The sequence below is a fragment of the Podarcis erhardii genome (assembly GCF_964252035.2).
Source record: "Podarcis erhardii genome assembly, chromosome: 5".
Taxonomy (NCBI): Eukaryota; Metazoa; Chordata; class Lepidosauria; order Squamata; family Lacertidae; genus Podarcis; species Podarcis erhardii.
Window position 1 is genome coordinate 26,810,854 of NC_138509.1, and position 16,079 is coordinate 26,826,932.

The window sequence follows — 16,079 nt, forward strand, 5'->3', positions numbered from 1 at the left end:
CTCCAAAGCAGTGCCTGGAATTTCATGGTTATAAGCTCAGCCTGCACTTCTTTTCTTTCCACAATCATTGCCTACCCCCTCCTTAGGTGGATTTTGAGCCCACTGTGTGATACTAAAGGTGCTCTTGAATTACTGATCCACAATAATAGCCTCAGGGCAAGCTGGATTTAACTTTTCTGTTTAAAACATTTAAAAATATTTAAGTTAGCAAACATTACAATCTTAAGAACATGCAGGTATATGGATCAGTATTTCATTTTTCCATTGATTTGAATTGTGTGTTGTTATTCAGGTAACAATAGCATTATTCGAACAATAACTGGTTATAGAAAATACGCTGTAACAGAACCTACTATCCTCAGCTAAGGGTCAAGATTCCTTTGCATCAAGTACTATTTCACACAGTGCAAGGTTAACCTTGCCAGTTAGCTCAGCTGGTTAGAGCATGGTGCTGATAATGCCAGGGGTCATGGGTTTGATCTCCGTATGGGTGCATATTCCTGCATTGCAGAGGGTTAGACTAGATGATCCATGGGGTCCCTTCCAACTCTTATGTTTTTATCTTTATGGAATTCATTTCTGTATCACATGGCCATTTCTGTTAGCTTCAGTGGCTTTTAAAAGGGTTTAGGCAAGTTCAGGGTGGCAAGCTTTACCAAGGAGGCATCTCCAAAGGGAACCTCCACATTCAGGGACAACGTAGCTCTGGATATAAAGGAAGAGAGCTATTGCCTTTATCAATGAGCATCTTTCTAGCTATTACTTGAAGCAAGGTGCTTGAACTCCATTCTGATCCAACAAGGCTCTTATTATTTTGAACACTGTTCCACGCAACAAGAACATGGGCTTTCTGGGTCAATCTGACACAAGAGAAACTTCTTTTTTTAGAAACAGAAAGCAATTGCACTTGAAAATCAGAAGTATGCATCTGGCACCAAATCAAGCAATTGGCTGCAATTGTTGGGCCAGGTTTTTTTGTGTGTGAAACCTGGACCTCAGCAGCAGAGAATATGCTTTAGAGTCATTTGGTTCAATCCAAACAGTTATAGGGTACTAGGTTGTAGGACTGGTTAAGACTTCTCCTTAAGATCTTGGAGATTCACTGTCAGGTGGAACAGAGAGTACAGTGTTAGATGAACCAACAACCTGACACAGTAAAACAACGTGTCATATATGGGGATGGTGAACCAGTGGCCCTCCAGATGTTGTTGGACTACAACTTCCATGACCTCTGACCTGTGGCCATGCTGGCTGGGACTGATGGGAGTTGGAGTCCCAGAACACCTGGAGAGCCAAAGATTCCCCATCTCTGATATATACTGTTAGGACAGGGGCAGAGAATCTGTAGGCCTAAGCTTGCATAGCCCTCAGCATCATCCAGCTCTTACTGTCCAGACCACTGTTCTGAGAATTGCTTCCTCTTTGTGTCTGCACACATGTAAGAGAAAAGATGTGGTGGCACCGACAAATTAAAGAGTTTTGGCAGCAATGGGCAACCTGATGTTGTTACACTACAACTCCCATCATCCTTGACTACTGGACCCTGGTGCCTGGCCTGAAGAGAGCTGTAGTCCAACAATATCTTGGGGGGGGGGCAGGCTGCCTACCTGGAGCTATGCAATCCTGCAAGCACTGCCCCCTTTTGGTTATGGCTCCACCCACCACTAACTCTGGCTCCTGACTGGCTTTTGCCATTAGCCAATGTGCCTTTATAAGAAAAAGGTGAGCCACTCCTGATTTAGGAGGCAGAAGACTACATACTCCCCAGAAGCTGAGATGCATACTAATATTGTCAATTGGAAACATGGATTTCTTCTACTGAATATTGAAGCCAACTTTACCTTGCTAATGGCCTTCTGGCTCGGTTTACAGCTTCCAGATCAGCATATCGAAGATCCAGTTGGCAACCAACCAGAATAACAGGTGTGCGAGGACAGAAATGCTTGATTTCTTGATACCACATGGTTTTCACATGATTCAGGGAGTTAGGGTTAGCAATGGAAAAACACAGGACAACAACATCGGACCTGGAATAAACATGCATTGGCTTAAATGAAAATTATATTGCATCCTCTGCGTGTAAAAAGGAAAAGGAAAACAAAAAACCACCCTATATTCCATGCACAGCATTTCCCTTAGGTGTCTCAAAACCAGGTTCCTAGAGAACACTTCATACTCATGCAAATTATTTGTTAAAATCCTACTTTCTTCCACAACCCCCAAGACACCAGAGAACCCTCCTTATTTCCTGACAGGAGGTGTCATCTTCAGTGAGTAAGAGCCAGTGCCAAAATTCTACAACAGCAACTACAGATGGGAATGGGCTGCCATTTTGCTTCCATCACAACATGCCAAACTCTAATTTGTAGAGAAAGGTTAGGTGGCTGTCCAGCCATTTCTTAATAGGAACATGTAAGGTGACATGACACAGAGATTAGTCAAGAGTGCATCTCAGATTGGACCATTTCACACAGAATATAGTAAAAATACCAGGTTTGCCACCAAGTGTAAATGCAACAGGGAGGTATCTGGCTCTCTGTTGAGGATACCTGTAGGATGCCTGCATTTCCAACATTTTTTGTCTCATTCATACATACTTAGGTGTGCACTTTAAAAACAACAACACTTGCATACGTGCATATTTACAAGATGTGCCCTTAGCTTTCTCAAGCTGGGAAAAGAATGAAGTTTCTTTAAGCTGGCAACAGTCAGCCCCAGTGCACTGAATGTTATAGACTATGATTTTTTTGGGAGATTTATTTATTTTTAATCTTGTTTTTACCCAGCGCTAAGTTCACCAAGGCCAATCACTTCTTCAACGTGTGGAAATAAACACTGACAGAAAGGTGGAATTATGCAGATGCCCTGTTAACATTTTTGCACACTGAAGCTTTTAAATAAAAATAGCTATTGCAAAAAAGAGCTGTGCTACATAAGATAGAGGACTAGATCTTTAGAAGCAAGTGATATGGTAATTATAGTGTGTGTGTGTGTGTGTGTGTGTGTGTGTAGATATATCATAATTAGGGTTGTGTTCCAGGCAATATAAGCATGTTTTTTTAAACACACACACACATATACAAAACATATGATTGAACACTTTTCCTGAAACAGGTACCAAAATAATTAAGGGATCAGTTCATAATTCTCAGTCATGGATAGTAACTGCAAAACCGTAATAGGCAAAGTATCAAGTATAACAGTGCTAGAAAGCGGAAATGCTCTTACAAGATTCCTGCAAACATGAGTAACAGCAGCAATGGTGAACCAATAAAAAAACCTAAAAAATGCAAACCATTCCATTCCAATTAATTTCTATTAAACTTTAATTTAGCACCAATTTGTTGTGCCTCCACATTTGGGCAATTAACAGAGCGAGACCTGTATGAATACCAACATTTGCCTTCTAAATCATTAATGATCTACCTGTTCCATACTGCTGCTCTCCTCATTTCACAGAGGACACAGCAGCTCAATCTAGCACTTCTTAGCAATACCTAAAAATAATCTGCAATAGAATGCAATGCAGATAGTGCTGTATGTCTATGTTTATTAGTAGACAGGTGCATGTGTGTGTTATATAAATGACTGCAAACCCATAGAGCAGAGGGCTTTAATATAAGAGTTTGTGGCAAACACATTCATTTCCCTTATGCTCTTGGGAGGCTACTTCAGAGTCAGATCTTCTTCTCTGGGCACCTCACTAAAACTATCCCACAGTTTGTAGAAACACAGTTGGAAGAAACTGCAACACTTACCTGGGGCTTAACCTATGCTAACATTTGCTATCAGTTGCTTGCATTTCAAGCATTTTATATTCGCCATGACTATATGACAGCTTAATTCATATGAGTGTAACTCAAACCTTTTAAAAAACAAAAAACTGTCCAGTAGCACCTTAGATACCAACTACGTTTGTTCTTGGTATTAGCTTTCGTGTGCATGCACACTTCTTCAGGTATCTGAATTTTCTTATATGTTTTGACTGCGTCAGACCAACACGGCTACCTAACTGAATCTTAAACCTTTTAAGTTTCAAGTTCTCACCTGCTTGGTGTCTTCTCTCCACCAAGAACCCTTATAGGAGGTAGAAATTCACCAGACATTTCTAATGCGCTGCCTACTTAGGCCTGAAATCTTAAGTTATCCCTGCAATACAGATATGTTTCCATCTTCATAATTATAAATAGAATTGTGCTGCTGTAGAAGGGTTAAGGAGACACAAGCCACATCCACAAAATATATTTAAAACACATTGTTTCCCCCCAAAGAATCCTGGGAACTGTAGCCTGTTAAAGGTGCTGGGAATTGTAGTTCTTTGAGTGGTCAACTACAGTCCCCACAATATGACTGTTAAAGTGGTATAAATGTCATTTAAATGGTGTTGGTATCAGCTAACTTCTCATTCCCCGCCCCCCCCCCTGCATGAACCACTCTCCTCAAAGGGCCAAGCATTTCAGTTGAGGAAATTTGGACTATAAATTTATCAGGTCAAAACCACAGAAGACTAAAATTTCAGGGGTTGTTTTGTGCTGTCAAAATGGTCCTAAATCCCCAGTCCTTTGCACATTCACTCATGGAACTCAATGGCATTTCCAGTAAACACACATAGAATCAGGCTGCACAATAGCTTAACACAGCAAAGCCTATTCCATACATAACCTTAAGATTGCAGGGACACTTGACCCAGCTGACTACAGCACTCTAATGTTATTTTATGCTGCGTATAGTATCACCTGACCTTCAGTATTTGTATATCTAGTAAGGCAAGGTACACTGCACTTTCAGTACTGATAGAGATTAATTATTGCCAACCCCAACAGATTTCAAATCCAAATTTTGTAACAAGGACAACCAAATCCATAACCAGAAGCCTCAATTATGCAACCAGGTTGTACTGTGCAATGGTGCATCAGACTGCTTGCTTTTAAACAATTTTGATAGCACAACTTGTCTTGTTACATCATGGAATGCATTTTTTCCCTTTGGTAGGAAAGAGAGTACAGTGGTGCCCCGCAAGACGAATGCTTCGCAAGACGAAAAACCCGCTAGACGAAAGGGTTTTCCGTTTCTCGAGGCGCTACGTAAGACGAATTTCCCTATGGGCTTGCTTCGCAAGATGAAAACGCCTTGCGAGTTTTTTCCCTCCCCCCCCTTTTTCTAAGCCGCTAAGCCGCTAATAGCCGCTAATAGCCGCTAAGCCGCTAATAGCGTTAATCTGCTAAGCCGCTAATAGGGATGCTTCGCAAGACGAAAAAACCGCAAGACGAAGAGACTCGCGGAACAAATTATTTTCGTCTTGCGAGGCACCACTGTACTAGAGAAAGAAGGGGAGGGGTCATAGAGGCTGTATCACCTACTCTGGAACTCATCCTATTACCTATTCTGGAGCAAACACCCTCTTCGCTGTTAATATTTATCTCATTGTGCAACTGCTAAAGAGAAAGGCTTAGTGCAACTCTGCACATTACTGCTGCATTTCTCCTTTCCCCATGTATAGCCTATTATTATGACCAAATACTTGGGGTGGGGAGGTGGAGGGAGGTGGAAACCCCAGCTGCAGCTTCTCTGACTCAGAGGCACAACAAACAACACAGGGGGTGCAGCAGCTTCTGGTTGGTGTTCGCTGCAGTAAAACATGCAATATGTGGAGATTTAGGCCACCCTTAAATCCAATTAGCTGCGGCCCCCTGCATTTCTGGAGGTGCACATCTCCACCTCACACTTTGGATGCCTGCTGCAGTAAACATGTGAATTCCTCAGTGGCCCAGGGATAAAGTTAATGTTGGTCAGTCATGTCCAGCGCTGCCTGCTCTACCATACAGAAGTAAGGATTTGTCCCAGGGAACATCCATAGGTCAGTGGCAGAACACATGCTTCATACTTAAAAGGTCCCCGGATAATCCCTGGTGTCACCAGGTAGAGCTGGAAAGGACTCCTACCTGAAACAGTCAGTGATGATAGCACAGAGCTACATCCACAAATGACCTGGCCTGGTATGTGGCAGCTTCCTATGTTTCTATATTCATAAAAGTATTTATATACTGCAATATGTTGGGGTGGTAGACAGCAATGTATGTATACAATAAAACATATAAACAGTACAAATGTACAGACCACAAGGGCTGGTTTCCTGGGTTCCCTTTAGTGAGAATGCCGGGCCTTAACTTTCAACGTGCAAATGATGTTTTATACCACTGATCCATGGCCGCTCTCCTGCATTATTTAGCCTAGGCCAAAACCACCATTGCAATATCTAATATTTAACAGTCTCTCCCTCTCAACAGGGAAATACAGTTCTTTGGGGCGAGGAAATGACTAAGGATCTCCAGCAGAGAATTCTTAGCACCCTTGCCAAGATACCGTTCCCAGCATGCTTTGGGGGAAGCTGTAGTATGGATATGCCTAATGAAGCTGTAGTATTTGATCAGCATAGCTCTGAAAAAAAGCCAGACCAACTATCTGTCAACTCCATTATATTGTTTATGATGGAGAAAATCTGCTTTTACAAATGAGTTAACCGCGGCACAATTTTCCCCATTAATAAATGCAAACAGCATTCATGCACACATTTCAGTGCTGGGGAAGACAGAACCAAAAAGGCTTGCACAGATAGCTTGTAAGCAAGGCAGTGTCTTCACAGTATTAAAAGTTTCAGTAAAATGTAGCAGCAGCCACTATATGAAGATGAAGTTCATAAGTGACTGGGAGGCATAACCAAATGATCTGAAAATGAATGACTATGGCTGCGTTCAGACCATTGTTTACTGTGACAGGAATGTGCCACAGCTAGCCTTGGGGTTACGTGATCCCTGTTACTCTCTGGTGTGTTCATAAGGAGTAGCTTGGAAGCTGTTATTTCCATTTTTAAAAAATTAACCATAGCTTGTTATCTCACCAGAATCTGACAAACTGTGATTAATCTTAACTGTGGTTTCTATGAAATAAGTAAATGTCAAATAACGGATTATGAAGCTTGTTTCAAACCACAGTTAAGGCTAACCACAATTTAGGGGGTAAACGTAATGCTAAAACTGTGGTTAATCAAAAACAGAAGTGAAAGCTTCCAACTCCTCCTTATGGCTGCACTCCAATGAGGAGTGGGAAAGGGGAAACATGTGACCCCAAGGTTTGCTGCAGGTTTTTCCCCATCATGATAAACAATGGTTTATCATGGTGCCCACAGTTCCAGCCTATGAGTGCACTCTCACAACAAATGGGACTGCAATGCAAGGAGTAGACTACAATATGAGGGGCCAAAAAGACATCCAACAAAGGCATGGCAAGACCATGCACCAGCCTGGATGGGAGCAGGAAAGAAAAATCAATTCTATACTTTACCGAGAGCAGTGAGGCTTCTTAAGTAGAGGTGTTATGTGCGAAACTGTCAAAACACCCTGAAATATATATTCAGATTTTGATAGTGAGGAACATGCAGAGGTGTTTGGTTTTCCCCCCAAAGAACTTGCGTAACATGAGATTTCAATTGAAGTCAGTACGAAAAACAGCAGCAGCTCTTGAGGGAAACAGGTCATTTTCAACTTATATTGTTCAATGACAGCTCTAGAAGATGAGAATACTTAATTTCTGTACTAACCATGGGCTGCTTCACAACTAACATTTTTTTCTGAGGTAGCCCTGTATACTGAAGAGCATATTAACTAGTATTGAGCTGCGGAGTACTGTTATTTTCACCAAAACCACACCATTTGTCTTACTCCATCAGTGTATTTGCTACAAGAACTCTCAAGTGGTATGATCTGCTCTTTTCTTTATGGTTATCTCCATATAGGAAAAAAGTGGTGTGTGAAGCAGTCCTAACTAGAAATTTTCATCAGAAAATATACTCTTCCCATTTGTCTTTAAATGCAACAAAGGAAATGAACACACCACCAAGTTGCACCCACAGAAAACATTAGTAATCTTCATGTAAGTAAAACTTACCATTTCCCTCCCCTATCCCTGATTTTGAATAAAAACTCAAAGCTGACCATTGCTCCAGTTCATTCTCACATGCTGCTGTTGCCTGCAATGTGCTTCCATCTTCCTTCTGTAAGTCACACGCTGTGGTTGCTTGTCATTCTACTGTTCAAGAGGTACCCACTGAAAACTGGACAACTAACTCAGAGGTACAGAATGCAGCTCAATACATTTTTTATTTTTTTTTGGAAGTTCATCTGTACAAGGTTTTGATATAATACTTCCTTGGAGGTTGAAAAGAGCTTTCCTGGTATAAAAAAAAATAGCACTGCACATTTCAGAATAATATTAGCAAGAATACTAGGTAAAGAATAAAAAGGGATGCATGCATTAAGCCTAGCATAATGACACCTAAGCAGCCTTCTCCAAATCCGAACTTTCCATAAAAACAAAATATGATACTTAGAAGCAATAAATGCTTTAATCTGTATATACTTTCCTAGAAAGGCATGAATTAAAATTGAGTCAACTGTGGTCCTTCTTTGAGTTCTGCTACACAATTCCGTAAATGGGCAACTGCATCAACAAATCACTTGTCGAGAAACCCTTCCTTGCAGTGCCAAGAGAGGAAACTCCCACAGCTGAGTCTTTGAAGCAGGCAGTGCACCAGAGAAAAGGAGGAACTTTTCTTATGCCAATGATGGTGGTAGGCTCTTGAAGCTGAAGTCTAAATAGCTAAAAACCCATTAAGCTGCATTCATGTATCACTTTAACACTTACGGCTTTCCCCCCAAAAATCTTAGGATTCTTAAGGGTGTTAAGAATTATAGCTCGGAGGCCAGCACCCTTAACAAACTATAGTTCCCATTATTATTATTATTATTATTATTATTATTATTATTATTATTTTGGGGGGAGCCATGCCTGTTAAAAGTACTTTCAATGGATAGTGTGGTAGATGTGACCTAGGTACATGACTTCACTACACAGAGATAAAGGCTATCTTCTATATCCCTGATTCCAGGTTCAGAACAGGCAAGATGCCAGATGAGAGCACACCCAGCCTCTCTGAATTTCAAGAGCTTCATATCACTACAAAGACCACGTCACATTCTAAAGACTACTCTTTATGCTCCATTAACAAAATGGAACAGATATGCAGCAAAGCATTGAAACAGTCCTTTAAAATAGAATGAAATTTAATCCACTAATCAAGTAAAAGTAGTTTAACAAAACTAAACTCCCTCTAAGTATGCATTTATTTATAATCATGATTATTAGTATATAAACTAATGTTACTGGTAAAAAGGTAAAGGTACCCCTGCCCGTACGGGCCAGTCTTGACAGACTCTAGGGTTGTGCGCTCATCTCACTCTAGAGGCCAGGAGCCAGCGCTGTCCGCAGACACTTCCAGGTCACGTGGCCAGCGTGATGAAGCTGCTCTGGCGAACCGGACCAGAGCAGCACACGGAAACGCTGTTTACCTTCCCACTATAAAGCGGTACCTATTTATCTACTTGCACTTAAGGGTGCTTTCGAACTGCTAGGTGGGCAGGAGCTGGGATCGAAAGACGGGAGCTCACCCCGCCACGGGGATTCGAACCGCCGACCATGCGATCGGCAAGTCCTAGGTGCTGAGGTTTTACCCACAGCGCCACCTGCGTCCCTAATGTTACTGGTATATAACATATTATTATATTATATTATTATTATATGTTATATAAACATGTGCAGTAGTACCTCGGGTTACATACGCTTCAGGTTACATACGCTTCAAGTCACAGACTCCGCTAACCCAGAAATATTATTTTTGACAATCTGGCTCACCAGAGCAGCTTCGTCATGCTGGCCACGTGACCCGGAAGTGTCTTTGGACAGCGCTGGCTCCTGGCCTCTTAAGCGAGATGAGCACGCAACCCCAGAGTCGGACACGACTGGCCCATACAGGCAGGGTACCTTTACCTTTACGATACCATGTTTTACCAGCATGCCTATACTAATTGTCATGTGATATCGAACTTAGAGGCTGCAGTAGCAGATTAGCATCTTTTATTTTTATTTTTAATTAATTAAATTTATACACTGCCCTTCATCTGTAGATCTCATGGTGGTTCACTACACAAAAATGTAAGATTAAAAAACACATAATACTTAATAACCCCCCCCCTTCTCCCACAATGCATTTAAAGACATATTGGATATTAATTAGCCCAAGGCCTGGTTGGAGAGGAATGTTTTTGCCTGGCACCTAAAGGTGTAGATAGAATGAAGGGTGCCACTGCAGAAAAGGCCCGTTCTCATGTTGCCACCTTCCTGACCTCTCATGGAGGAGGACCAAGAAGAACGGCTCAGAGTATGATCTCAGGGTCCAGGTAGGTTCTTATGGAGAGAGGCAGTCCTAAAAAGATGAGCATGACTTCTTCTATTTGTGTTATGATCTATTGCTTGAACAATTTTTATATAATCTTCTTATATTATGTCTGACAATTAGTGAGGCCAGGAACCTTTCCCATACCTAATGCATGTCTACTGTAACAAAGCCCCAGTTAAGCAGAATGGAAATAAATTGAACGTGAATTCATGATGATGAGCATGCTAAAACATGGTTTGATCAGAAACCGAATGGAAAATATAACCCTCAAATAGTACCAAGACACCAGATCAGTTCTGCATGGCACAAAATTAAAACAGAAGAGGTAATAAGTTGCAAGAGTAATAGGTTGTAGGGAAAGAAGAGTATGTATGTATGTGCATATACGTGTATCAGAGAGAGGTGTTTTGCACAAATGGAAGAGGAAGTACCACAAGCTCAAAAACTTGTCCTCCATGCTATTTAACTCAGCAGCCAGCGGAGGGTGGGAAGAGTCAACATTACAAACTCATAACCACAGATGCAGACCAAAAAACCCATTTCACCCATAAACACCATTATAAAGTGTGGGAAAATCCACCATTTTACTATTTCTCTGGTAGTTTAACATCATTGTTAGGGAGTGCTTTGAACTAGCCATTCCACATTAAGTGATCTCAAGGATGAAAGCACACATTATATGCTGTTATGCAATTCTTTTTCCAGACCATTTTCCCTCTTACATACACTGAGGCTACATGATGAAGCAGAAGACCAGCAAAACAAGAAAAGGGTGGGGGGAGCGTCTTAACCCTTTATCCTTGTGCTGTTTTATTGCTGAAAATCTCTACCCAGCTACTTTTATCCCCACTGGAAAAAAGATGCAGGCATGTTTGATTTTGAATGTCACAGCTTGGCAGCTATGAAAAACCGTTGATTAAGATTTAGAAAAGTACATTATTGCTTTTCAACATTGAGATAAGTCAATTTTACCAGCACTTTCCATAAGGAAATAACTTTTACAGCACAATTCTAAGCCTCAGTCGGTGCTGCTAGGGATGGTGTGGGGAAGATTAGGTGGGCATTTCTGCACCCAAATCATGGACAGTGGACAAGTACAGCTGTGAGCAGCCACAGACATTGCACCCCAAAATAGTTGGGAGGTGGGTAGCTGAGTCAGCCATGAATCTAACAGGTCCAAAACTGTTCTAACCCTCTGCTGTGGCAGCCAGGAGCTGGTACAGAAAAAACACAAAAACTCCCTGCTCGCCCACCTTCTGGCCAGGCCAGCAGATTTTTGGATTCAGCAGTGTTTTGGATGCAGCTGCCATGGGTTAGCCAGCAGTAAATCACACTGTGCAAGCTGGAGTTAACTATTAGCAAAAACACGATCAACACAGTAGTGTCAGGCCTAATGAGCACAGCAACTCATCTCCGGTAGGTCTTGCCCTCATGAAGCAGTTGCAGAGACTGAAGGTCCCCATCTCCCCACAGCTGGCTAAGTCCCCTCCTCTCCAGGGTTTTCCCCCAGTAGACTGCACTTCTGCGTCACTGATCTCTACTCCACTCTTTTCAAGCCTTTTCTGGTTCTGGAGACAAGAGGGGAGCAGAGCTTGTTCACAGCAGGAACCGGAAACACCTGTCACACTTCACCAACCTGACTCATCTCTGCCTCTTGGCCTCTCTCACCCCACTCTTTTGCTTCAGCTCCTGCATCTGATCCTGGCCTTGTCTCTGCCACAGACTCTCTCAGCTCACCAAGCCCTGTTAAATCTTCAGCTTCCAACACCTTCCCCTCCCAGTCTTCTCCTTCTCCGTTGTCCCACCACCAGTCCCTGGTCTCTGAGCCTTCTTCCCCTTTGGGTTCCCCAGCCTGTTCCAGTCCATGAGATTATCCCCAGTCCCTTGTCTGGATTGCTCTGACCCTCACATAACTATTCCTGAATAAAATATGCATAACCTTTTTAGGAGTGTGCATAAAATATGTCATCCTAGACCTTCTCTCCCCCAAAACTGAAACATGCCTGATTTTGCCCTCTTAATCTATACTAATCTGTTCAGTGACAGGGTGTATGTTGACATAAGGACACAGCAAGCAGGGAGACGAAGAGTAAACACAGGAACCACTTAATATTAAACTTGCTAGCACCTAAGTAAATTAGTATTTTGTGACTTTGAAAAATGCATTATATATTTTGCAATCTTTGAACAGTGCATTCAAGTGCAATACTTAAATATAGAAAGAATTTAAATTGTATGCTTTAATTAGGGCTTTGATTGCCTTTCAAAAATGAGCGGTTAAGGCACTAGTCACCTCTCACAAAGCTCTCTGCATCAGGAGAGTGAATTCAAAGAAGAATGATATAAAGCAGCAAGGATGGCCAAAGCGTCCAAATCAAGGAATGGCACAGCAAACCTCTTCTATATTTGCATAAGCTTCCCTCCCAGCCTGATGCAACACATCTCCTTATCCCTCCCATTGCTTTTGCTACTTGTTCCTGTTGCTTTTCATTGTCCTACAGCCCTGCTTTCTGTGATAACTTCTGAGGGTTCTAATGTTTGTGAACTTTTGATCACATGCTTCTGCCTGATGGTGTGATAGGTTTTGATACCAGCTTCTATCAGAAACATGCAGTTTTGTGCATGGGGATTTGCCATACAACCAGAGATGTGCACACAGTTAAGAGGCTTGCAAATATTATGACTGTCTCATAAAAGCCATTTCTGCAGCTTCCACGTGGGAGAGCCATAATATACGAGGCTGCCTTCATTGCTGGTTCTTTTTCTCTCCTACCCAGTATACAATTGCTGGGCGAGAGACACTGAAGCTATTACATTTTAAGTGTGATGGAAGTAGTCTGAAATAACTGCCCATGCCTTGAAAATGCATGTGCATTTTTGTGACACAGTTTATTCTTAGTTCTGTAAGCCTGCTGAGAGAAAGCCAGATGTCTTTTGGCTAATGCTTATGGTGTTGCTAACATATCTTCCCTTCTCTCAATCCTTCACAGTGTTTATAAACTGCTGACAGAATGTGTAAATTGAAGGATGAACATATATGAGTATACATGCATGAAATGTCCTATATATTTCATATCTAAGGGGGATACCTTGCCTTAGGCATAAGGGAAAGGGCAAGTCTAAAAACCTGTATCAAGGAAACTGTGAAATCAAATTCCTACTGTGGATGAAGAACTATTAAAAATGTTACATCTGTCTCCTCCCATATGACTGGACTAACAGAGTAAAATACTACCACCACTATAGACTGTATTAAACTACTAAATTACTGCCCATGCAGACATCACCCAAGTTGCAATGTACTAAGCCACCAGTACTAAACAAAAAAAGCCAATGCAAACTTATTATCAGCAACTGAAAGGTGAGCTTAGATGAAAAATCCCAGAATTGCAAGAACCACACAACTGGTTCTGCATAGCCAATGGGGTTTGGGCTTGTAGCTCTTCATCAGCACCCCACCCCCACCGGTGCTACAGGCAGGCATACAAAACTACTTCTGATACCCAAAGCTTTAGGGTTATGCTTAAAGTAGCTTTCTGGATCCCGGCCAGTGGTCTGTAATGCTGATGAAAGGATATTTGATATTCAGGTAACACAACCTGTTTCCTCTAGTTACATTTAAATCAACAAAATAGGAAGTAAGTCTTTAATGGACTTCAATCAGGTTACAATTCTACATGCATTTTAAGCAATTATTACTCTAACCCTGGTCAAACTGTGCTTAGGCCAATAAATTTAGGACTCGAGGACAAAAAGCATTTCCTTCATCCACACCAACATGCCTATCAGAACTGGACACCCATGAATAGCCTGGAGAAAACAGAGTTACGCTACACTCAAATATGAAGGAGAATCTGTGTTAGTCAAATTTCACATCATATGCTTGTACAGCAGTTGTAGTTGTGGAAGATTTCTCCCTGTGCAGAATCATAAGCATTGTATTCTTTAACACACCTGGCAGCTATTTTAGCAATAAGTGAATTGATTACCTTTCATCGTGGCCAGTCAAGCAATTGACAACACTTCAGGGGTTTGGTTTTTTTACATTTTTGCAAATGGTCTTTGAAATGCAAAATGTTTCAAGACTTTTGCTCAAAACCTTTATGGCACTGATAAACTACATAGATAAGCTATATTCCCTTCAAAGATGTATATATTCATAACCCTTGTGATAGATGCTGTTCTTCGAAAGAAAGAGGAATGTGAACACTCTTGATAAATTTAATACCTCACATTTCACACTTCAAAGCTGCAATTCTTTTCCCACTAGGTTTTACTTGACTTGCAAATGAAAATTTGGGCTAACTCCCACTTACCTTCCATAAGCAAAGCGCCTATCTTTGTGATGATCGCCAAATGTGTCCCAGAGCCTGAGAGAAACACTCACTTCATCAACAACATCCCGGGAACGTTCAAGAACCTGAAATAGGTACATTTCCATCAGTTAAAAGCTTGCTGCAGATACAATTCCCTGAAGAAAGTCCTAATATATCAGTATGCTCTGGGACATGGTCAAAGGCTTACTTCAGAAATTGTGCCAAATCATGGTTACAGAGGCTTGATTATGTTCTGGCATGATTTCTGATTTCTGAACAAGAACCAGAAGTCCAGAAGTTAAGTTTTGAAGGCCCAGAGTGAATTTATGAAGGTGAGTACTGAGAGGATGGAAAGACAGAAGGTGCTAAACCACAGTGTTGCACATTCATAAAATTCAAAACGTGGCCTGGATTATAAACTATGGTTCATACAATTGTTTGGCATAATGTCTAAATATAGCCATTTATGTTCTCTCTTAATTAATTATTATTATTTTAATTTTACCTGTCATAAGGTCCCATATAATATAAGGTAATGATTGTTGTAACCTGCCCTGGAACATTTAGGTGAAGGGCAGTTTAGAAAACTTTTAAATAGATATATCACTGGGACTTAACTTTAATTAATTTGGATTCTTACGCACCAGCGTTGTTCCTCTCTCTCTCTCTCTCTCTCTCTCTCTCTCTCTTCTCCTAACAAACTGTGAGTATTTGTAATGAAACGAACAAACCACAAGTACTGATTTGCATTGAATGGCAAACCAGATTCTAATTCTGTTTCCTCCCTGGCACACTGAAGAAAGGAGCAGAGGAGGAACAATGCATGATATTTTAAGCAACATGCACCAGCCCACATCAAACTACAGTTTGTGATATGAGAAACAAGTCACTGTGAAGCTCTGCAGCACTGAAACCTGATTTGGGGGTCACTTGTGAATGAACATGGTGAGCTGAAAGGTGAGCAGCTTTCAACTTTGGCACAGGTTTTATTAAGAACACTGTCAGCTAGAGCCACCAGATGCAGCAAAGTTCCTGAACTTTTTTTTATTAAAGTTGCACTGAAAATGAAATCCAACAAGCATAGCCTTTCTCATTCTCAAAGGTCTATTACAGGACCTGCTGCACCTGCTGAAATTTCTTCTGTCACACTGCTATGTGGAGGGTATATCAGCCTTCCTCAGTCACCAAGACCAGAAGCCAGAAAGAGAGGGGTTTGGGTGTCTGTGAATCAAAACAGGGTGCTGAGATATTCCCAACTCAACAGGGTCCTGAAACTGAATGGACATCAACCCTTTTAAAAATGAACTACAGGAAAGATTCCATGTATTATCCACAATGTGTGTAAGACATAGGTTTTCCTCTGTTTAAACATCACAGGAAAGCTTAGTTGTCTGTTCAGGAGAGGCTAAGATATTTACAAAAAATTATACTTTTAAAACAAAGGAGACAGGATAAATAATCTCTAAAAGGAT

General features: G+C 41.3%; 1 protein-coding gene across 7 annotated transcripts in view; it reads right to left on the reverse strand.

Annotated features, from left to right (window-relative positions):
• Nucleotides 1–16,079, reverse strand: part of RHOBTB1 (Rho related BTB domain containing 1) — a 60,200-nt gene that overhangs the window by 18,764 nt on the left and 25,357 nt on the right. For 5 of the 7 annotated variants that reach the window (XM_081861182.1, XM_081861180.1, XM_081861183.1 and 2 more), the window contains 2 exons: nt 14,608–14,711; nt 1,842–2,027 (listed from right to left, as the gene is read on the reverse strand). In XM_081861182.1, the coding sequence (XP_081717308.1) occupies nt 1,842–2,027; nt 14,608–14,711 (290 nt within the window). Of the gene's footprint in view, nt 1–1,841; nt 2,028–4,047; nt 4,341–7,341; nt 7,398–14,607; nt 14,712–16,079 lie in introns of those variants that run through there. The other 2 variants (XM_081861186.1, XM_081861185.1) reach the window with 2 other exon arrangements.